Source organism: Bubalus bubalis, chromosome 5 (assembly GCF_019923935.1).
Source record: "Bubalus bubalis isolate 160015118507 breed Murrah chromosome 5, NDDB_SH_1, whole genome shotgun sequence".
Lineage (NCBI taxonomy): Eukaryota > Metazoa > Chordata > Mammalia > Artiodactyla > Bovidae > Bubalus > Bubalus bubalis.
Window position 1 is genome coordinate 109,519,207 of NC_059161.1, and position 24,506 is coordinate 109,543,712.

The 24,506-nt window shown below is 49.5% G+C and overlaps 1 protein-coding gene across 6 annotated transcripts in view; it reads left to right on the forward strand.

The window, feature by feature from the left end:
• PKNOX2 (PBX/knotted 1 homeobox 2) overlaps positions 1-24,506 on the forward strand; it is a 297,298-nt gene that overhangs the window by 230,425 nt on the left and 42,367 nt on the right. For all 6 annotated transcript variants that reach the window (XM_044943541.1, XM_025286363.2, XM_044943542.1 and 3 more), the window contains one exon: positions 15,867-16,038. In XM_044943541.1, the coding sequence (XP_044799476.1) occupies positions 15,867-16,038 (172 nt within the window). The remainder of the gene's footprint in view (positions 1-15,866; positions 16,039-24,506) is intronic.

The window sequence follows — 24,506 nt, forward strand, 5'->3', positions numbered from 1 at the left end:
GAGGGGAGGCAGAGCCTGTCTTTAATTGGATCAGACCAGAGCATCATCTGGGCTAATCAGCAAGGCAACCAGGAGCTCGGGCTCAGATTAATGATTGCAGTCTAATCCAAGCAGATCCCATGATTAGATGCACATCGGGGGTAATTGTGTTTGTGGCCCGTGAGCAATGCCGAGCCTGGGTCTGTGGAGGGGAGGCCCCCTGGACTGGGGACCGCAGGTTTGGACCCAGCTCAAAAATCTCCTTCCCCAGGCCCACCTCACCCCTGGGGTTTTCACCTCACAAGAAGTTAAAATTTAGCTTGGACCACACCTCCCCGCCCCTTCCTCCACTGTGGGCTGTGGGCTGGACGGTGTTAGGTGGCTGGGAACCTGGGGCTTGGCTTGCCAGCAACCACAGAGACAGGCCAAGAGGGTGAGGTTAATCCGGCCTTCACTCTCCCTCCTCCCCTGCAGTCTCCTTGGTTCCCCTTTGAAGTGAGTGGGTTCCCATGGAAACCATGATGTCCTGGGGAGCAGAAGAGTGGCAGGAGCTGGGCCCGGCCAGGTGCGGTGGGGAGGAGGGGGACTCTGCTAAGACCATTCTGCTAAGGCTGGGTTCCTGCCGCTTAGGCTGACATCCTGTCTGAGGACCCGGGAAGAGGCCCGCCAGGCACAGCAGAAGTTACCTGCTAGTGACGGGAAGTGCTGGGCTAGAGGTGGGAACAGTGAGCGAAGGGTGGGGGCAGTCCCACCACGAAAAATGCCAGGGAGCTGAGTTGTGAATCAGGTGGGCAGGCTGAGGGGGCTGCAGGGCCCTGTATTTCTCCTTTGTGGCGTTACTCGCAACTGAATGGATTGTGTTAATATTAGTTCTGTTTCCACTGCTAGATCGTTGCCTCCGTGAAGACAGGGTCTGTGTGTTTTCATTGATTTATCCCCAGTGCCTTGCACAGCACCTTAGAGCCTGCAGCCTGGACGAGGGTATACTAAATCAGAGCTGGTTGAGTGGATTCCTTAAACAGGCGAGGAAGGACTGGACATATTTCAGGGTTCTAGGCTGGGGTGCTAGCAAACTGGTCCTGGGGGGAGAGGGACCGGGAGAGTCCTCACTGTAACATCCGTCAATCCCCATGGTGTGACTGCACCCACCACGGCCCTTTTCAAGCTACGGTGTGATGCTGCATGACATAGCTGGGAAGAGAAGCACACAGATGGCTCCCACCAGCCTCAAGTACAAACCTCACACAGGAGCCAAGTTACAGGTACCCAGTTTTACCAGCTCCTTTATAACTGATTGTCCGGGATGGATTAGCCACAATTCTGCACTCCTTGGTCCTATCCGGTCCACTCCTCAGTTTCAAATCTGAAATGGTCTCTCTTAACAAATTATTCCTTAGAACAAGACCTAGCATAGAATGAATGCTTTCTGTGTGTGTGTGTGTTAAATCGCTTCAGTCGTGTCCGACTCTTTGCAATCATATGGACTTTAGCCCACCAGGCTCCCCTGTCCATAGGATTCTCCATGCAAGAATACTAGAGTGGGTTGCCATTTCCTCCTGCAGGGGATCTTCCAGACCCAGGGATGGAACCTGTATCTCTAATGTCTCCTACATTGGCAGGCAGGTTCTTTACCACTGGCGCCACCTGGGAAGTCCTGGAATGCCTTCTAAGTGTCTGCAATTGTGATCTTTCACCTCAACCCCAACACAGTGAGTTTTCTCCTTCCTAGAATCTATCCAGCTCCATCCACCTCTCAGCATCTGCTTGAGCAAAGCCCTAACTTTCCCACTTTCCCCAAGGAGATTCCAAACGTTTCCTGGTCTCTCCGTTGATGAGCTCCTTTGCTGCAGCTCCAGAAACCTGTCATCAAACCAGTCTTCTGCCTCCTCTTTAGCTTCTCAGCCGTCAGTCTCGGCCTGTCCACATAGTGTTTATCGTTCTTCCTGTCTCATCTCTCTGTAAACCACAATCAGAGTTTCTGCCCACGTGGGACCTTGCCCTAGACAGCTCATGCTGAAGTCCACTTCTAGCGCAGTGAAAGCAATACTCATTCCTAAAGCCTTGTTTGTAATCCATTTGTCCTATCACATGCAGACTGGATCACTCTAGACTCCACTCTTGTTTAGGGAAAGATCAGAACAGAGTAGTGGGCAGGTCCCTCCCTTAAGACTGTCCCTCGAAAGGTCACTGAAGTTCAGGCTTGGTCCTGATGGTCCTGTAGCTAGAGGGGCAAAGGTCATAGAACAACCATGCTGGGTGGCAGGACGAGCTCTAGAAATGGATGTAGTGGTAATTAATTTGGTCAGCTCGCACAAGTTAGTTTCTCTGAGCCTGTTTTCTCAACCATAAAAAAAGGAAATAGTCATAGCTAGACTAAAATGAGATGATGTTATGATATCTAACAGATAGATCAGTGTTGGCTGCATGGGATGGAGTGAAGGTGGGGTTTTTTTGTTTTTTAATGGTGAAGCTACTTCTTTAAAACATTTTTTTACTATTTATTTATTTTTGCTGTGCTGGGTCTTTGCTGCTGGGCACGGACTTTCTCTAGTTGCAACTAGCGGGGGCTATAGTTTCAGCATTTGGGCTTCTCATCACAGCGGTTCCTCTTGTTGCAGAGCGTGGGCTCTAGGCGTGCAGGTTCAATAGTTGTGGAGCATGGGCTTAGTTGCTCCTTGGCATGTGGGATCTTCCAGGACCAGGGATTGAACTTGTGTCCCCTGCATTGGCAGGCAGACTCTTAACTGCTGGACCACCAGGGAAGTCCCGAGATGGGGGTGTTTTAAACAGAGAGGCCAGCTTGTGTGAGGCATCTTGTGTGTTTAGGGAGGTGAAATTCAGGCATCAGAACAGGGCCTGGGGACCTCAATTGCCTGGGTTTCCATTCTGTCTCCACCACTGGCCTCTAAACCTTTCCGGGCCTTTCCTCATGTGTAAAATGGGACTGAAAATAGTGCCCTCTCCTCATTAGGCTGGTCATGAGGATTAGGTGAGATAATACCATAAAGTGCTAGGGGAGGAATCTGGTACTTAGAGAGTGCACTGCAGGCATTAGCTGCTATTAGATGTTTGAGGAAATGAAACGGGGGTTGGTAGGGCTAGAAGGTGACTGCTGAGAGGCGAGACAGCAAGAAGCAAGACAGGAAAGGGCTCCCAGTTGAGTGCTGTTCGCACTGCAATTTGGTTAAACATTTATTGAGCTCTGCCATGTGTAAGCATCGTGTCAAGTTCCAAGAGGGATTCTGAATTAGAATGGATCGGTCCAGGGAGTGGGAGGAAAATAGGCGTAGGAAGTAGCTAGAGTATAAACTTGGCACGTGGTTCGGGCTCAAAAAAGTATTTGTGGAATTGATTGCAAGGCCCCTGGCCCATGGTGCAGTGTGGGAGTGTTGGATTGCTTTCCCAAGGGACATGAAGCCCAAGGGAAATGGTAGCCAAGAGGCCTCTCCTGGGACCGGGACCATGGATGGGATGAGAGGAGCCCCCTGCAGCTTGAGGTTGGGCAGGGGGGCTGGCTGCTGTGTGACCGACCTCTTCAGCAGCTGCCTGGCCAGGACCCTGGGAACTGGCCCTTCCTGCTGAAGCGTCTTTGAGGGAACTCTTCCACCCTGTGACCAAAGGGTGTTTCATCTCAGGGAGTTGACCCTGGGGCTTAACCCTGTGCCTTCCCTGGCAGAGGGCTGGGTCATTCCTGGAACATGCTGGGCGAGGTGGCCTGAGGATGGAGGGGGATAGAAGTTCAACCATTCCAAACCGAAGAGTCAGGACCAGATGCTTCCAAACGAGTTGCTGGGAGCAGATGTTCCAGGCGGGGTTTTATGGGCTGGGGCTCTAGCAGACACTCCTTGCTTTTGGAAGCAGTTGGATTCACTGGCATCCGAGAAAACATCTCAGCTGTTGACTACAGTCAGGGGAGTGATCCTGCCGGAGCCGTCAGCTGAAAGTCAAACCGTGCTCAGTTCTCCCCCAGGCGCCAGGCATCGCCTGCTCCCTGCCCTTCCTGCCAGCATCTTGAAGGCCCCCGCCCCTGGGCCCAGCCTCCGCACACGCTGCTGGCAGGCACAGGGACGCCGGCTGCCTGGCCCCGGGAGCAGGTGTGTTCAGAGGCAGCCGCTCTGGCTGCTTCCACGGCTCACCACCTGGCCTAGGTAGAGCTGAGAAGTCCAGATACTCCCCAAGACCAGGAACATGGATGAGAGATCCAGGAGCCCTGAATCCCAGTGACTTATTCTCACAAGGATTAAAGGAGATAACCAATGCTCACAGCTGACAGTGCTTGGCACAGGCAAGGCTCCCAATGAATGGTGGCCACAGTTGTGAGCAGTGACAGTGGATCAGGCCCCCTTCCTAGCAGGAGGATGACAGTCATTGGTCCTCCTGCTGGAGCAAATGGGGTGGGATGGGAGCCGGCAAGCTGGGGCTTTGAGGACTCGTGTGGCCCATGCCTTCTCACCAGGGATGGACTAAGCTAGTGTAACCCATCCTTTTTTTAAAAAAATTAATTTATTCATTTATTTTTGGCTGCTCTGGGTATAAGTTCCTATGTGTGAGTGTTTCTCTAGTTTCGGTGAGCAGGGGCTGCTCTCTAGTTGTGCTGCACATGCTTCTCATTGCCGTGGCTTCTCTTATTGCAGAGCACGGGTTCTAGGCATGCAGGCTTAATTGCTGTGCAGCATGTGGGGTCTTCCTGGATCAGGGCTTGAACCCTTGTCCCCTGCCCTGGCAGGCGAGTTCTTAATTTCTGGACTGCCAAGGAAGTCCCTAGCCCTTCTTTTAACTAAGCCCCACTTTCTGATTTTCCCAAGCCACTGGACCATTTTGTGGTCAAGTGAAAAGAACGTAAGACTAAGACTTCAGACTAAGTTCTGAAGCAACCTGAGCAACCCATTTAACCTCTTCAGATAAGCTTTCCTACTCCATAGAGTAGGCATCAAATGAGAAAATCAAAGATCTATAAAAATGTCAAAGTCTTCTTCAACACACAGAAGTATTACTATGGGAAAAGATTCTTTTGGGAACTCATTTGATGAGGCACCCTTGTGCTGCAAAGGTCCTAATGCTCAAAGGGTAAGTAAGTCTGGCAGCTCAGTTCTGTGACCCCAGAATACCCAAGATTCAAGGACAGTAGAGAAAAAAGGGGAGGACAATGAAATGATTCTAATAATGGTTCAAAAATGGTACCTGGGAGAGGGGAGAAAGCATGAAGTTTAGGGTTTGGATACCCAGGTTTAAATCTAAACGCAATCATCTATTAGCCTGATGATGTAATTATTTAACCACATGGCACCTCAGTTTGCAAATCAGTAAAGTGGGAATAATAAGAAATATTGGGTGTTCCAGTGCAATAAGCACATGAAATGTGACTTACCAATTGCCACCAAATGTGCATGGGTGTGTCACTACCAATGACCAAAGCAAAATGGATAGAGTTCCCCTTCCCAAAGCATCCCTTTCCCCAGGGCTTTTTCGTTGGGGACTGGTTGAATCTCTGGGGACTTGGATAGAAGTTGCCTCTTTGTAGCTGCCTACCTGTGGGAAAGATACTTCTATTTTTTTTCTCTTCTGAGTTTCCTCCCCTTAAAATGAAGGGGCTGAACGTGAAAAAGACAGGAGATAATAAGGATTAATAATAGTAAGGATTGGAGAAAAGAGAATCCTTGTGAACTGTTGTTGGGATTGTAGATTGGCATAGCCACTATAGAAAATAGTAGGGAGGATCCTCAAAACAATTAAAACTAGAATGACCGTAAGATCCAGTGATCCCTCTTTGGGGACCCAAAGGGAATGAAAACGCTAACTGGAGAAGATATCTACACCGCCCCACCCACCACGTCCAGAGCAGCATTGTTTATAAGAGACAAGGCGCAGAAACAACCAAAGTGTCCACTGTTGGATGAGTGGGCCAAGCAGTTGCGGCATATATGCACACAGTGGGATAGTATTCAGTCATTAAAAGAACAGCAACAAGGAAATCCTGCCATTTGTGATAACATGGAGGGACCTTGAAGGCATTATGCTAAGTAAGACACCTCACCGAGGAGGACAAATTCTGTGTGATCTCACTTATATGTGAAAACCAAAAAATAAATAAAAAATAGCTTACAGCAAAAGAGATCAGGGTCGTGGTTACCAGAGGCAGAAAGTAGAGGTAGGGGGCAATCCTGGAGGGTAGTTGAAAGGCACAAACTTCCAGAGAAAAGGCACAAACTTCTATTTATAAAATAAGTAAGTATAAAGATGTGACATGGGACTTCCCAGGTGGCGCAGTGGTAGAGAATCCGCCCACCAATGCAGGAGACACAAGAGATGTGGGTTCAATCCCTGGGTCAGGAAAATCCCCTGGAGGAGGATGTGGCAGCCCACGCCAGTATTCTTGCCTGGGAAATCCCACGGACAGAGGAGCCTGGCAGGCTACAGTCCACGGGGTTGCAAAGAGTCCGACACGACTGAGCACACACACAGCAGCTATAAGGGATGTAACGTACAACACAATGAGTGTAGTTAATACTGCTGTATCATATACAGCAAAGTTAGGAGAGTAAATTCTAAGAGTTCGCATCACAAGGAGAAATTTTTCCCCTTTTCTCTTTTTATCTATCTGAGAAGATGTGTGTGAGCTGAACCTATTGTGATGATCATTTCACAATGTATGTAAATCAAACCGTCATGCTGTACAGCTTAAGTTTATACAGTGAAGTAGTTGGTTATTTCTCAATAGAACTGGGGCGGGGCGGGGAGGGGAGGGGGGCGGTGGTGCGGTGTGTGCCGGGAATGAAGGGACTATGACATAAGATCCTAACAGGTTGCAAGTTTTAGGCTCTTTGTATTCTTGCCCTTGTAGACTAGCCTTAACAATCAATTTGTGGAGATTTCACATTTCTTTTTTTTTTTTTTTTTTTAATGTGTCAGGAGGGAGGTGTGTGTGTGTGTGTGTAAAGGGATGGAGACAAAGCAGACTCTGGCCTGCCCCGGACCCCACCCTCGCCAGGGACGGACCTGTCCGCCCACCTGCCGGGAGGAGAGCTGGTTGGAGCCCAGGAACCCAGCAGATGCAATTCCAATTTAGCAACACGAAGAAGTCCTCTCCAAGGCAACCCAGGCGAACACACCGCCCACTGGGCAGGGCTAAAAATACACCCGCATGGTTTCCACGTCACACCTGAAGTAAAAATACATCAAACCGGGAGCTGCTGGCTTGGTCTCCCCCACCCCGCTCTGCTCTCTCCATCTGGTCTTTCGAGGGGAAGAGCGGGGAGGAGAGGAGGCGGGCTGGCTAAGCTCTTCCTTCACACTGGCTCCTCTGCCTCCGGGACCCTGGCAGCCCCTACCCCCGGCAGAGCCCAGAGGAGGCGGGTCCCTTTGTAGCAGCTAGAAACTGCCAGATGGCCGTAGCTGGTCTGGGTACCTTAGAGAAGTGAGTGGATTCTGAGCCCAAAGAGCACTTTAGGCTTGTGTCTCAGAACCCCCACTTGCTGCCGGTGGTCACTTCATTCATTCATTTGTCCCCATGCATTGATTCATCAAAGATTTATCCACCTTCTGCTGTGTGCCGGGCAGCGTGCTTGACCCTGGGGAATTCGGAGAGGAAGTGAGATTGTGGATCACAGGAGCTCCCCATGGAGTGAGGAAGACGGCTGAACACAAACAACTGTAGTCAGTAGAGTTTAACAATCGTCCTAAGGGAAAGAAAAATAAATGCTTACCTGCAGTGTTTTTTGGTTTAAAAAGAGGATTTCGAGTTCTGATGAGTTATACTTTGCCTCTCCTCCTCCTCCTCTTTCTCTGCCTCTATTTGAACTGACACGTGGGCTTGTTTCCCTGCCAAATGAGTCAGTGGAGATGGAATTATACATTTATTGGAGCGGATAGCATCAACGTTGCTCTGAATTAAAAAAAGGTGCCCCCACACCACTCCAGCAAAGCGGAACAAGCATTAACTGACAGCCTCCTAAGTGCCAGCCACTCTGTACTATCCTTCCTTTTCTCCTTGAGATAACCTCTGTGGCAGGTGGCATCATCCCCATTCTATAAAAGAGGAAACTGAGGCTCAGAGATATTCAGTCACTTGCCCCAGAGTTATACAGTTAATTATCCGTCTCCAGAGACTGTGCTGGTTTCAGACCACCCAGCCCACTGAATTTGTGAGGTCAAAGTAGAACTCCCACCCCCAAGCACATCTCAGTGGCAACTCAGAGGAGGCAATGACGTCTCTTGCTGGAGAGACCAGTCGGGGCAGCCTTGGTACTAGGGCTGGCACTCTGAGCTAGGCTATTAGGAGAGGCCTACGCACAGGTATTTCAGGTGGAAGGAACAGCAGGGGCGTGAACAGCCTGGTTTGCCTGAGCTGGTGAAGGGCGTGATACAGGTACAAGGGGCTGGGGGCCACCTGCTATCTGTCCAGCCATCAGTAGGTCTCTGAGTCTGTCAACTAGTGCTGAAAAGAAGCCTGAGGCCATGCTGTGAAGCGCCTCATCTGATGATGCTGACTCTGTTTCCTCAACATCCAGGAGCGATGTCTCTATATTTCTCAGACTGACTGCTGGTAATGGGCCTTCTGGCTGTGAAAGGGAAAGGGGCGGGGCCACCCAGCAAAGTGGCTCCAGGCTATTGACTCTGATTCTGTGGTCCCAGCGACCTCGGACAGGGAGCACTAGAAATAAAAGGTCACAACGCCAGCCCCCTGGGTAGTTTCCAGGGTGGTGGGCCTCTGGCAACTTGAGACCCCCACTGTGTGGGAGACTAGGTTGGGTGGCTGGTGAGCCGGTCGTGTCACTGCTTGCCCTCCTTCACCCCACCTCTCTGGCCAGTGACTCATGTCCTGTGCAGAGGTCTGACCCTGACCAGGCTCTAGTCCCTCTGCCTCATCACTATAAGCCTCCACATTCTGGGACTCCCCTGGCAGTCCAGTAGAGAAGACTCTGAGCTCCCAATGCACGGGTCAAGGTTCAATCCCTGGTTGGGGAGTTAGATCCCATGTGCCATAACTAAAGATCCCGCATGCCGCAGCAAAGACCCAGTACAGCCAAATAAATAAATAAATAAATATTTTTAAAAAAATAAAAAAAAATAGAATAAAAATAAAAACCTCCACCTGGAAATTTTCCTCTCCCACTCTACATTGCTTCCTCTGGGACGGTCCATTCTTAGGAAGTGCCTGGGGGCTCTGACATCCCACCCCATCCCCATTGGAGGCAGCAGCCGAGGCTCAGGGAGGGGTGAGCATTGACGATGGGCTGTAAAGGGAGCTGCAGGACAGGCCTGGGGGCTCCAAGGTCAGGCAGTGGACAGCCAGGCAGGCTGCCACACACATGGCTGGACCCATAATTGAGGTCTGCAATTCTGGCCAAGGTCACAAGGCGAGGGATGGCTGAGAGGCTCAGAAGTGACGGAGTGGCATGACTGTGAATCACAAGGTTTATCACCCAGAAAGGGAGCTCAGTGCTAATGTCTGCCCCTGCGTGTGACCATCATCTGCCCTCCCCCAGCCCATGGGGCTCTGTTTCTCTCTACCTATCTGGTCTCTGTCTCTTGTGCTCTTTGCATTGTAGCCTCTCTGAAGCGCTATTCAAAAAACTTTTTAAACTGAAACATAGTTGACTTACAATCTTGTGTTAGTTTCAGATGTACAGCATAACGATTAAGTTTTTTATATATATATATATATATATATATTCTTTTTCAGATTCTTTCTTCTTATAGGTTATTACAAAATATTGAGTGTAGTTCCCCATGCTGTCCTGTAGGTCCCTGTTGGTTGTCTACAGAAGCTCTATATTTTTGCATTCTTTCTTTTCCTATCTCTGCTTCTCTGTCTGTGGTCCTCTGAGTAGAAAGAAATGTTAAAAAAAAAAAATTTTTTTTTAAATCCAGGTTGTCCAAGGAGGAAGGAAGGGAAGCAGAAAAAGGTCTATTTGTCTTTTCTTGAGTCCTTTAACAAAAGGCAATGAACTTCAGCCTTAGAAGGGAACTTTGAGTTAGATGTGAGTGTAAAAATTACCAAGGAGGTTGGGGTCTCTATCCCAAAAGGTCTTTGGAGATGTTAGTGAGACCTATCGGGCCATCTACATTATGAACATCTGTCTTGAGACAGGAAGGAATAAAATGCACAGCTGCCCAAGGATGCGCTCAGAAGCTTCATCAGAAATGTGTGTCCAGTGTGGGGGGAGGTGGGGAGGACCTGGATCACTTTGCTCTCAAGAAAATCTGGGGCTTTGCCGAGGGGGTCTCGGCCTCTCTGCTGCTGGAGGGAGGGTCACAGTCAATTCTTCAAAGGACTCAGCCAAGATCCTGCCCAGTTTATGGCAGGTGGGGTGTCTCCCAGGGGCAACCCCACACATCCTGGCCCCAAACTGGGCATTCTAGGCTGCCGAATTTGGGCAATGTAGAAAAAACAAGAAGGCAGAAATGTCAGAAGTAATTAAACCAAATGATGGCTTAAACCCCTGTAGAAATCAACACATCCGGTTTAATCACCTTCTTAAGCTAGCACAAGACTGCGGGTCTGTGGAGAGGGGTTCTTTATTTCTTTGGATCGTTAACAAGAAGTGCGTATCATGAGCTTGCTTTTGGTTCATATCCTCCTGGGGAGAGGTCTGATGTGGGTGGAGGTGGGGTAGGGGGCGGTGGTTGGTGAGGACTCAGAAAAGAGAAAAGAAATAATAAAATCTTATTTGAGATCATCTCTCGCCCCTCATGCCCGGCTCTGTCGGCACTCGGGCGTCCCGCCCTCCCGGCACCCAGTCAGAGGCACAGTGCTGAATGTGCTAAATCAGGCCATTAGAGAAATTCATTTCTCTTTATTAGTCTGTGTCAAATCCTTTTTATTAGTGGCTGGAAACGACCTCTCTTCTGCAGTAAAATGTCATGCCGGTTCACTCCTTTTATTTGTTCTGCACCGACGAGGCTCAAACTCTCCCTGAATTAGTGCAGTGAGATTTATTTCCTCCAAATTTTGAACGGCTTAAGAGAGATTGGGGTGGAGGGGGCAGCCAGGCGGGAGGCAACGCGGGGAGAAGAGTGGAGAGGGATCGGGGAGGGAGAAGGTGAGCTCTTCTGGAGGTCAGGTGTCCTCGGCTCTTTGGAAAGAAAGCCTAATGGCCATCTTTCACATCTCGGTCGTCAGCATCTGGGCACTGGAGACCAAGTCTCCACATTTCTGCTTCCAGCCTCTCAAGGGTACTGATCTACAGTGGGCGAGATCTGGACAGTGGGAAGTGAAACTCCTTAAAACTCATTTTCCTGTTGGAGAGGGTGAAGCTCAGGGAATGTCAAGAATGGCAGCATCAGTATCCCATCCATAGCTGGAAATTCCCCTTCCCCATCCCATGCCTGGATCAGACTGGCCATTCGTGTCCTGGGTGGCTAATGTGTACAGCTCCCATGGTCCCTGCCCTAGCCACTGTGTCCTCCATGCCAGGGCCAAAATAGGGCTACTGGAAAGGACTCCTTGAGGGTGGCTTCTAGCCTCTTCCCCAGCTTTATGGAGTGACATTGGAGGGTATCTTAGAAATAGAAGTCAACACTTAGGCAGGTATAAGATGGGCCACTGGGGAAGGGGCCGTGGAGTGGGCTGGGAACAGCCTTCAAGGTGCCCATAGCATCGACACAGCCATGGAACAAACAGCTGAGTCATTGGGAAACTGAACTTGCTTCTTGGGGCTGGCCCAGAGTGTCTCAGCAGCCCCCACACTTGGGGTTAGCAGGTAGCTGTCCGGGTGATGGAAAGATCCAGATGGATAAGCAGAGGAGCCACAGGCAGCCCCACAAACCCTGCCTGGGGGTCATGTGAGAAGCTGTGGGTTAGCACAGGAATCATCCCAGCTCCTAAGCTCAGGGATCCTGGCATCAGGGTGGGTGTTCCACCCAGAGGTGGGAGGGTGGGATATGAAGGGAGGATTTGGGAGCTGAAAGTGCTGCTCAGGCCAGGAGGGGCTGGGGAGAGGGGCCATGGCAGCCACTAGGAAGCCTGCTCTGGGCTTACAGGTGCTCGCTTCACTTGCAGGACCAGGAAGGAAAGCAGGTTTTCTTCTACTGAGACTTTACATAAGTCATAGAAAACACTTCCGGGTATGCCTTCATCTCTCTCTCTCCCTCTCTCTCTCTCACACACACACACACCCCACAGCAGGGAGATCTGACTCCTCCTGGTGAGAGGTTTATAAGATGGAGCAGTGCTAGAGCTCTGCCTTGAAGGTGCACACTGTCCCCCAGTGGAAGGGACAGAGCCTCCACCCCAGTCCCTGAAAGCCCACTTCACTGTGAGCCCTGTGATCTGCAAGTTCACCTCTTGGACTTCATCTCCCTCCATTCACCTACCTTACTGCAGCCACACACACCTAGACTTTGTTCCAGACACACGCCACACTCATCTCTATCCCAAGTGCTTTGGTCCTCTCTTGCTTGGAATGCCCCTCCCTCAGATCTTTGCCTGAGTGCCTCTTCATCGTTGGAGGCTTCACTCAAATGCCACCTCTTCAGAGAGGCCCTCCCTGACCACTCTCCCCTCCGAAGGGGCCAGGACAGCAGCCGAGGAGCCCGCCTTCTGCCGCCACCCCAGCCCCAAGGCTGGTGGCTGGGAGATGTAGCCACCAGCAGCTCCCTCTTCCCTGCCTCACATGCCACACTCACTGTGTACACAGAACGCACGATGCTCGCACACACACTGCATACAAATAACATGTAGCACACACACACACACACTGCATATAATGCAGGGCACATGCACAGTGATTTCACAGCACACGATCCCTGCACCCCAGCTCCATGCACACAACCCGTACATGCATAGTCCTGCAAGACATAACACATGTGTGCACACAAATAAAAGCGCCCAGGACAGTCCACTGACATGCCACTCACACTTGCTCTTGTTGACAGCCTACATTCAACCCAGGTGCACATGCATGCACAGACACCCACACACACACCCACACACACACACACCCCATCCCCTCTCCTTCCAGCAGCTGCCCACCCTCCTTCCAACCCGTGAGAAAGGAACGTGCAGTGACCAGCGGCTGCCGTGGGGGTGGGGGGGCGGGCTGCACCCCCACCACCTGGCACGATGCTGCGGATTATTAGTTCCTGGTAATTTAGTGCCCTTGTACAGAGTCGATTTGTGCCTTTCATTCCTAATTGATCTAGTGGCTGTTTAAATGGCAGCAGGCATCTGTTGAGAGTAGGAAGGTTCATAAGGCGCAATAATTCATAACACCGTCTGGAATTTGCCTTTCATGTCCCTCAGCTAAACCACTGCAGGGCTCTGCTTAAATCACAGCCGCGGAGGCTTTCTTTGGTATTCCACTCAGGGCCAGGAGAATCTTGCATTAAACTGGGATCAGGTTAGATTAGACTATAATATGCTGCGGTATCAGTGGCTGCAAATGAAGACTTAGACTGGAGTTTAACCCCTTCACCTGGTTTTCTCTTTGTCTTCAGCGGCTGGCTGAGCGAACCCATTGTCTTCCCACCAGCTTCCTGAGGGGGCTGAGTAGATCTTCTAGCAATTTGGGGGCTGCAGATAGGCTAGCCTCGGAGAGTGACCCTTTTTCTCTCCATGCTATCACCCAGCCTGCAGCCTTGGAGCCCAGCTGTTTATGCATCAGCTCCCAAACCAAGGGTCAGGGCAGCACTGTCCCAGAGCAGCTCTGCCAAGCCAGGCGGCTCATCAGAGACAGGACTTCACCTCCCCTCCGTGCCCCCTGCCCCTGAGCTTGGGTAGAATGACCAGCAGGTATGGGTTTGGGTGTGGATGGGTCTCAGCACTTTCTGCCTTTCTGTCCAGAATTATTAGAATCCCAGGATGGGACAGGCTCATAGGGGTTCCCCATCTGCCTACAAACACTCTGTAGGCTGGCTGTTCATTCCTTCTTGGCGTGGTTAATCTCAGTGTTCCTGCTGGAAGAAGCGTAGTGGGTTTTCCTCCTCAGGATTTCTTGTGCTTTCCAATATGGTAGCCACTAGCCACATGTTGCCATTTAAATTAAAATTAGTTAAAATTAGAATTAAAAATTCAAGGTCCTAGGCAAAGCAGCTATTTTTTGGAACTTATTATTGTGTATTCGAATATAGCCGATTAATAAGTTGTGATAGTTTCGAGTGGATAACAGAGGGACTCAGCCATCCATATACATGTATCCTTTCTCCTGCAAACTCCCCTCCCATTCAGACTGCCACATAACGCTGAGCAGAGTTCCCAGTGTTCTACATTAGGTCCTTATTGGTTATCCGTTTTCAGTACAGCAGTGTGTACATGTCCAACCCAAACTCCCTACCTATCCTTCCTCCCATTCTGCCCCCCTGGCAGTCAGAAGTTCATTCTCTGTGAGTCTGTTTCTGCTTTGTAAGTCAGTTCATTCGTATCATCACAGGAGCCATATTTTAAGTGTCCGCTGGCCTCGGTTAGTTAGTGGAGACTGTAGAACCTTTTCATCATTGCAGGAAGTTCTGCTGGGCGGTGCTGGCTACCGCAGCCCTGTTGGCAGGAGCCTGGGGTACAGGCCTGACACATGCTTTCTCTTCTACCAGCAAACAGATTTTCATCAAAAAGAAAGGAGCCAGATTTCGTGGTCCCAGGGGACTTCAGTGAGAAGCCAGAGAGGGATGTGCATATGCTTTTGGGAACCACAGTGGGGAGAATGGGGCTCCAGAGTCCAGTGTCAACACCCATGTGAGCACACGCACAGGTGCTGGGTGTGAAGACAGAGCTGCTCACTCAGGCTGCAGAGAAATGAGAATGAGATGCACTTACATGTGCAAATGACATCTCACACATAGCATACATGTATATTCAACAAATGTTTATTCGGATCACATACCACTGCTAGACTCTGGGCAGAGAGTGAAGAATACAATGGGCTTGCTTCCTGCCCTCATGTAGCTGACAGTTTAGTGAGGAAGGCAGATAGTAAGGCAAACAAGCCAGGTCTGTATAGGTTTCAGGGTCGGGCAGTCAGGGCAGCTTCCCAGAGCTGGTGATGTGGAAGCCAAGACCCAGAGAGCGGCCAGGTCAGCACTTCAGCTTACATCCATCCATCACAGAACGACCCGTGTCGCCAAACATGCTCATGCTCACATATTCTTCATTCATCAGTTCATTGTCAGTCACCGAATATGTATTAAGTGCCTGCTGTGAGCATCAAGGCAAGGTCCTAAGGATACAATGATCAGTGAGACAGGGACAGTCTTGGGGAAAAACAGTGGCCAAGTAATGATGCGTATTATTATTTAATTGCAGTTGTGCTAAGTGGGTGTTGATGGAAATGTGTAGGGAGGTGTCACATGTAAGTGGGGTGTCTGACCTAAACTGAGTCAGCCAGCAGAGGCAGGACGGGTGCGGACATCTGCCCACCACGTGTGACGAGTAGCCAGGTCCACACACACACACCTTCCTCCCCACCGCCCCCACCCCCATCGACACTTGCAAACACACAGGTACTGCCCTTGGCTGACTCTACACAGCCAAGTGTGGATCTGTGACCAACGATGAATGTTTACATCCAGGACTTTTCTGGACATTTCCCATATTTCCTTCCTGGGTTGACCTTGAGCCCGAAATGGACACCTACCTCTTTGAAGAGTTATACCCAGCATCCCTCATCAAATAGCCACACAACTTATCTAGACAAAGAGAACATTTAGGCTCCCGGTAGGGGAGGAACAGAAGCCACTGAGGCCCGAGAAATGAGGAGGTTGGATCCTCCGTGCCAGGGTATGAAATGCTGCTGTCCCGGCGGACCATTGGGATGGGGCCTTCCTCCAGGAGTGGGACCCTGGGAGAAGAGGTGATGGGAAGGTGAGATGGGCCCCTGAAGGCTTCTGCACTGTTAGAAGCCCTGATGGCAGCAGGTCTCTGAGTGCACATGTGTGAGCTCTCGCTGTCCCCGCAGGCATCCTCTTTTCCCGCTCCTGACGCTGCTGTTTGAGAAATGTGAACAGGCCACCCAGGGCTCTGAGTGCATCACGTCCGCCAGCTTCGATGTGGACATCGAGAACTTTGTTCACCAGCAGGAGCAGGAACACAAACCCTTCTTCAGCGATGACCCGGAACTGGACAATCTGGTAAAGACCCTCCAACCCCCACCCTGGCTAGGGTTGTCCCGCCCTCTGATCCTCTCCAAATGCCCCAAAAGCAATCCTTTCATTTATTCATTCAGCAAAGAAATGTGCTTCCCCGCTGTGGGCAGGCCTTGGTGTTCCAGCAGCTGAGAACTTTTAACCAAGAGTTGCACACGCTGGTGATGCTGCCAAAGCTCTGCCTTCCTCCTCCCCCGCAGCACCAGCGTCACCTCCCACCCTCTTGCAGTGCAGACAGGAGGAGGGAGGGCTATGGCATCCAGAATGTTCTGAGGGCTAGAATCCTGGCAGGTTGGGAAATCCGTCTTGGGCTGCCCAAAGAGGAGCTGATGGCCACGTGCTACATTGTGAAGGAGGAGGGTGACATGCATATTCAAGCACATCAGTGGATAGGAAGACTGGAAGCAACAGACGCGAAGACCAGCTTCTCTCCTGAGAAGACCAGCAGATGTCCTGCCCATTTAGGATACAGTAGATCAGGCTCCCAAGCCTAGCTTGTCATCCAGATCATCACTACAGCTTTAAAAATACATGCTCCTGGGCCCCTCCACCTGGAAACCAGGATTCAGTAAGTTTAGTGGGACTTCCACATGTACATTTTTAAAGGTTTCCCAGACAACTGCAATCTTCAATAAGGCTTGGGAGCCAATAGATTAGATGATACTCTAACTCTTCGTCTAGCCCTGGGAATCCTGCTGAGAAAAGAGCTGTGGAGAGACTGCTCTGTTTGTTCATCGTGACAACAGTTATCCTGGGATTATTAACCACGATTCTTGATTTTGCTGTGGGTGAATTATCCAGATCGTGCATGGTAAATTTGGAAACTCTGAAAATATGTCTTCCACAAGTTGATTGATTATAGGGCTGACCTCCATCCAGAATTTAGTTAGTACCTACTCCCCAAAGGGAAACAGATTTAGAAAAGCAAATGTGACTCCAGGAAGGAAGGAAGAAACACACACACACACACACACACACACGCAGTGCATCTGCAGAGCAGACTTAAATGACTTGGGTATTATTCTGTGTTGTGAATGACCCACCCCACTGCTTCTCTCAGGAGTTGAATATGATACTTTATGGAGTCCAGCAGCGCTACCAGGAGAGGCCCCCCTCCTTGGCCTGGAAATCTATGAAGTGTTATGGTGTTATGATACAGGACAGAGGACACGCACTTGGCCAAGGTCAGGAGCATGAGTGCAGGTTTCTGGGAGCCCCAGGTGCACCTCTGCTCGGCTCCTGGCTGTGACTGAGCTAACATCCTTCCTGGTAATGCAGTCCCCTATCTCTCAGGTCCCCTGGGAGAGTCGTCCCCATGCAGGTTCTCCATTTGGTTGGACAGTTAGTGCAGGTAGACTTGCCCCTGCCCTGCTGTTCATCTGATCAAAATCTCAGAACCACAGTTGTGAATCAGGTCTTTAGAAGCTACCCCTGCAGCAGTCATGGGGCCAGGAGATGAGGCAGCCGTTTGTGTGGGAGCTGGAATGAACACTCCCTTCACTTGACCCCCCAAAGAAGCTGAGGCCTCAATTGGTGGGAAATACCTAAAATAGGCTGAGTAATATGAAAGAATATAAACATCTTCGGAAGTAGGAGTCCTGGAGAAACCAACCTTACAAACTTGCCCACTGCCACCTGCCAGGTGAGTTCTGGAAGACACCCCCCCGCTCCCAGCCCCACAACCTCTTATTCTATTAAGTTGGTCAGAAAGTTCATTTGGATTTTTCCATAAGATGTAGTGAGGAAACCTGAACAAACTTTTTGGCCAACCCAAGAGTACAGCCTGGAAATACCAAAAAGTGACCATCTCCATGCTCTCCCCTGGCCTACACTACCTGGGTCTCTCAGGGGTCTGCTCACGGAAAGACTCAGATTTCTTCATCTAATCCAGCAAGACGTGGTAGTATCCACCATGTGCCATGCCTGATCTGAGGGTGGGGTTGCTGGAGGAGGTGCCCCAGTGGCCCCAGACCCCTGGTGCTCCCTGGGCTTCTATCCCAAGTGATGGGCTGGGAGTGGTCCACTGGTGGAGCCGGCTTAGCACAGCCCACCCCCTCACATGGACCCGGAGGAGTTTACCTGGGGGAGTTGGCCACAGTCAATGACTGATGGATGGATCAATTATTTAAATGGAGGTGGTTGAATGAGCCAAGGACCCGAGGCCAAGCTCACCTTCTGGGAGACTTTGATGGCAGCTCCTTTGAAGCTCGGTTTCCCCATCTGTAGAGCCAGTCCACCTGTCTCCTGTGACTGTCATAAAAAATTAACGCCATGACTAGTGGAACTAAATGGCCTTTGAAAATGCGTGGCATCCAGAAGGTTAAGGTCAAATGCAGTATCACTAAGGCCAGGCATTCCAGCCGCCTCACCTCACCTCCAGGCCATCAGAGAGACCATGTGGCGGAGAGCCTGAAACTTTCCGGGGGTTGGGGCTGGGATCAGGCAGTGCCCTTTGCCATCCCACGTGTGGTCCTGTGTCAGGAGCGGGGAGATGAGGAGGCCGACCACAGGAGCCATCATTAGAACAAGAGTCGTGCAGCCGGCACTGCCGAGATGCACATAATTAGAAATTAGAAAAAGGTCAGATCGCGTCATTATCAGCTCAATCAGCTGCCGAGTGCCACAGCCAGTTAATTTGGCATCTGTATTTTTTACAACCCCGCACACGTAGCCCAGCGGACTGTAACTCTTTATCCGGACAGATATACTGCACAGCGGAGCAGGGACATAAAATGAGACCCCAAGCAAATGAGCTGAGATAATTGAGAGATTTATTTTTTATATATATGTGTGTCAGGGCGGCTTTCCTTTGCCCTTGAATGTTGACTTTCACAGACGGGCTTGTCACAAGGATACTGGGATCCCCCCAAACTGTCCCACCCTGGATCCTGAAGCGGGGCTCAGATCCTGCCTCCTCCCCAGCCCCACCAGGCATACCACCCCCCAGGACGTGGGTCCTCCCCCTCCTACTGGTCCCTCTCCTCCCATCCAAGCAAATCGCTGTGTCCACCTCCCCAGCTCCTGCGATCTCCCAGACAGGTTCCCATGGGAACCATGGCTGACAAAGCCCTCCCAGAGATGTTCAGAGACCAGAGAGGTTCCCAGAGTGTAGGTTTCTAAGTGAAACTTCCTTCTCAGTTAGCCAGCTGCTGGAATAGAAACTTAGAATCATAAAACACTGGGGGAAAACCCCAAGCATAGAGAGCAGTGCGTCCATTTTACAGATGGGGACACTGGAGTCTGGAGAAGGGCAGTGACTTGTCAGCGCCCAGGTCTGCTAACTCCTTCCACTCCATCACCCACCTCTCTGCTCCCGCAGGGGCAGCAGAACCCTCACTTATAAATGACCGTCTTACAAAAAACAACCCTGATATGAAAGGTGAAGAGAAGTGCAAGTCTGAATAATAAAAACATATGACATTAATTATAAAAAATAAAAAAATAAGCATCTCTCCCCATGGTACACACACTCCCTGACCCTCTCCACCTCCCCATTTCAGTACCATGGGGGTGGCTTTCCTCTGGTCAGCTCCCCCAGGGACACCCCCCCCACCCCGCCCCGGCTCCAACTCCCACACACACACCCCCCCAGTGCTCACCAGCCCTCTGTCACCTGGCCCATTGATCCCCTATTTGAGCCCAGCAGCCTCTGACTGGCAGTTGGTACAGTTTGTAAAATTTGCAAGTTCCCCAAACCCCTTTGAAAGGCAAAAGCTTTTTGTTTTATAAAATCTGATTTACGGGCCCCCAGTGCAGGGCCGAGGTTTTATACATTATGCAAGATTTCAAACTGAGGCTGTAAAACGTACGGTTTCAGTTTCATGCATGGAATTTTTTTATGTGTAAATTTTTTAACATTTATGGGGCACGTTTTAATGAGACTCTGGTGGGGCTCACGGGACAGATTAGAGCTGCCTGATCGCAAAGCCAGCTCCAACATGGGGCCCCCCAGGCCCCTGGGCCCTCTCTGAAGGGGGTGGGGTGCAGAGGCCAGAGGTTGTGAATATGGAGACATGTGAAGGAGGCAGGCTGGAGCCATGGGTCCACAGGGACCCCAGGCAGCACCCCTTCAGAGAGTCATTCCCTCCTGCCTTCTGTCCAGACTCTCTTCACCGTGACAGGAGCAGAAAATCCCACAAGACCCCAGAACAGGGAAAGGAAATAATAATCAAAGCCAGTAATAAATAACATTTATAGCATACTTACTGGGCTCCAGGTGCCGTCGTCCTAAACACTACACCTGTATTATCTTATTTAATCCTGTTTTCAGACCCACAAGGCACAGATTATTACTATCCCTATTTTAAGATGAGGGGGCTTAAAGATAAGAGAAGCCTGGTGGCTCAGATGGTAAAGAATCTGCCTGCAACACAGGAGAACCAAGTTCAATCCCTGGGTCAGAAAGATGCCCTGGAGAAGGGAATGGCTACCCACTTCAGTATTCTTGCCTGGAGAATTCCATGGACAGGGGAGCCTGGCAGGCTGCAGTCTACGGAGTCACAAAGAGTTGGGCAGGACTGAGCGACTTTCACTAAGATGAGCATCTTGCGACATGAGGTGAAATCATAGCTCAAGACCACACAGCTCAAACGTGAGTCAAACACAGGCACGGAGCCCTGGCCCACACTCAGCAATTATGCGGCCCTAGACGCAGTCTTTTCTTAGTACTTCCTCTGCACTCGTCTTTAGTTCTTTTCTGGCCAAATCTCCTTCCATCCTCAGTATGATGTTGAGGGAGTTGCTGTTATTATCCCATTTTACAGATGAGAACAAGGAAGTACAGAGATTGTGTGAATCCTGCAGAGCATCCCAGAAGGTGGAGGGCCCCAGACTCAGCCTCCAAAATCCACTATTTCCTAGCACCCAGCTCTGCTATTTAATTCTCGAGATAGCCCTGGGAGGGGTTATCATTATACCCATTTTACAGAAGGGAGAATCCAAGACTGAGAACCCTGTAGTCACTAAGTTACAGAGCTGGTATTTGTCTAGCTCCTGAAGCCCACGTCTTTTCCCTGAACCACAAGGCCTCTCCAGAGTCTGAGGAGGAGGGAGGGGAAGTGCCACATTGTGACTTAAAAGTATTTAACTTGTCCTGTGTGGCAGCCTCCCTAAGTGCTCATCCTGTTCCCCAGTCATCTGGCAGTCTCCAGCCCCTGGTCTTCACCTTTCTTCCATGTTCCAGGCCTTGTTCCAGGGACCCCACCCTTCCAACTGCTCAGGCCAGGCTTGGCTGGCCTAGAAAATTTCCCAATTAGATTTTAGCTTTGGCTGCCCTATGCTATGCTAAGTCACTTCAGTCGTGTCCAACTCTGTGTGACCCCATAGACGGTAGCCCACCAGGCTCCCCCATCCCTGGGATTCTCCAGGCAAGAACACTGAAGTGGGTTGTCATTTCCTTCTCCAATGCATGAAAGTGAAAAGTGAAAGTGAAGTCGCTCAGTCGTGTCTGACTCTTAGCGACCCCATGGACTGCAGCCTACCAGGCTCCTCCATCCATGGGATTTTCCAGGCAAGAGTACTGGAGTGAGGTGCCATTGCCTTCTCCGGCTGCCCTAGTGACACACAGGAAGCACTTCAGAGCACTTGAAGGAATGCATGTTTACCAATTCATCTGTACGTGAAGCAGACTATTCCAGCTTCCCAAAATGCAGAAGAAGGAGAGGGAAAAAGGAGTCTGCCCTCCAGGGCCAAGCTACTCCCTAATTGCTGCCTGGAATTTCGCAGGTTACCTAACCCCTGGGTCTTGATTTCCAGTTCTCCAGGAGAATGATAACCGTGCCTGTGGGTCCCCAGGTTTATGCGACTCAAATGAGGTAATGGAGAGAGAAGCGTTTTGCATATTGTAAAGTGCTATGTATATAAATGCTTTGAAAGGCAAGGATTTATTATTATCAAATGAAGAGGTCGCAATCTTACAAGAGAGGCCACTTTTCAGAAAAGTGCTTGATGGAGGAGGGAGGGGCATGTTGATGTAAATAATCGACATACAACACAGTTGCTGTGTGCCCAGGACACATGTGTACATGGTTTCATTCAACCATGTGAAGCTGTTCACAACAGCTCTTTGGTGTATTATTGATCAGCTTACATGTTACAGATGAAGTTAAAGGTCTGGTTCCAAATACTCAGACAGAAAATAATAGATTTAGGACATCACACCATGGGACTTTCCAGAAAAAGAGAGGCTCCCTCCCATCCTGTGGACTTTCCTGAGACTTGTGAGGCCATGCGGGCTTCCCAGGTGGCGCTTGTGGTAAAGAATTCACCTGCCAATGCAGGAAGACTTAAGTGATCCAGGTTCAGACTTAAGTGATCCCTGGTTCAGGAAGATCCCTTGGAGGAGGAAATGGCAACCCACTCTAGTATTCTTGCCTGGAGAATCCCATGGACAGAGGAGCCTGGCGGGCTACAGTCCACGGGGTCACAAAGAGTCAGTCAGACCCGACTGAGCACACACACGCATGTGGGGCCCGTGTGCTGTGACATGAGACTAAAATGTAAGATTGCAGCTTGTTTTGCTTTAGTGAACGATGCTACTTAGAAAAAGAGAGCTGCTTTTTTAATTAGTATTTTGAAAGAGAAGGGTGGGGAGAGAAGCTAAAAGATGAAGCCAAACTGGGAGAAAAGGAATTAAGGATACATTCATCACAGTTGTTGATGATATTAAATTAAATGGAACTGTTCATTGCACTAGAAGATTTGGAATAACCTTTTATATGACATGGATCACTTAGGGAAATAGTTTAATACGCCAGAGTTTTATTCTGATTTAGAGGCAAAAACCCAAAATTGCATTAGAAATAAGCTAGAGTATGATTCACGAAACATAAATATAGAAGAAAAAACTGGGGATGATTATTTTTCTACTCTCTGAAAATGGAATAGCAATAGAAAAGCCAACAGGATATTAGAAATCATTAAAAGAGGTTGCAAAAATGTATATGCCTTTGGTTCCCTGTGGTTTATAAAGCACTTTCACATTATTATCTCTTTTAGCCCTAATCAAATCCTGTGAGTCAGGGATGAGGAAGACTGAGGCTAAGGGAAGTCGTGGAATTAGCCCAGTGTCACTCAATCCGTAAACAGTAGGCCTGGACTCAAATCTGGGCTGACGGTAAATCCCACAGGCTTTGTGCTATGCCAGGCAGCTGCCCCATATTAATGGCATTGCCCACTTTTTTCTCTAATACTGAATAGATCCTACATATTCATTGCCTTGGAATACCATTGTGATTTACTCTATGTTCTTAAATCTTTAAACCAAGTCTGTTATCTCATAAAAAAGTAATCCTTCACCTGTGCTTCATTAAACCAAAAGGTAGGTCCACTTTCAGCCACTGTGCATCAGATCTGATTTAAACACATTGCACACGTATTTCATCTGAGCAAAGCTATTCTGGATAGATTTTATTTTGTTCTATTTAATTGTATTTTCTGATTCTTTTTACATAAGAAGTATTTATCGACTACAGGTATGTGTACTTTCCTGTGTGTGTGTGTATTCACAGAAAGATTTTAAAGTGAGTAAATGTTGATTGAAAAGGAAAAAGTCCAGTTAAGGAAAGCTCGGAGAAAGAGAGAAGAAGAAATGAAAGGATGGAAGGAAGAAGGAGCAGAGCGAGGAGAAAAAGAAGAAAGATTTAAGGAATTAGGATTATTTTGGCTAGAGGAGACAAAGCTGACTGGCATCTTATTCGAGTGAGAGGTCTTGTACAGCGTTTGGTATTTAATGAGACTTACTATTTGTCGAAATAATAATGTTAAATTAAGGGAGGTTGTAGGGACTTCCCTGCTGGTCCAGCAGCTAAGACTCCACCCTCCCAATGCAGGGGACCTGTGTTTGATCCCTGGTCAGGGAATCAGATCCCACATAGTGCAACTAAGACCTGGCTCAGACAAATACATAAATATTTTTAAAAATTAAGAGAGATTGTCCTGATGGAGGCGCTAGATGTTCTTGGTGCCTATAGAAAGCTGTTGTTCAGTCGCTCAGTCGTGTCCAACTCTATGCAGCCCTATGGACAGCAGCACACCAGGCCTCCCTGGCCTTCACCATCTCCCAGAGCTTGCTCAAACTTTTGTCCATTGAGCCGGTGATGCCATCCAACCATCTCATCTTCTGTCGCCCCTTCTCCTCCCGCTTTCAATCTTTCCCAGCATCAGGGTCTTTTCTACTGAGTCAGCTCTTTGTATCAGGTGACCAAAGTATTGGAGCTTCAGCTTCAGCATCTGTCCTTCCAATGAATATTCAGGACTGATTTTCTTTAGGATTGACTGGTTTGATCTTGTAGTCCAAGGGACTCTAAAGAGTCTTCTCCAGCATTACAGTTCAAAAGCATTAATTCTTCGGTGCTCAGCTTATTTTATAGTCCAACTCTCACATTCATACATGACTACTGGAAAAACCGTGGCTTGGACTAGATGGACCTTTGTCGGCAAAGTAATGTCTCTGC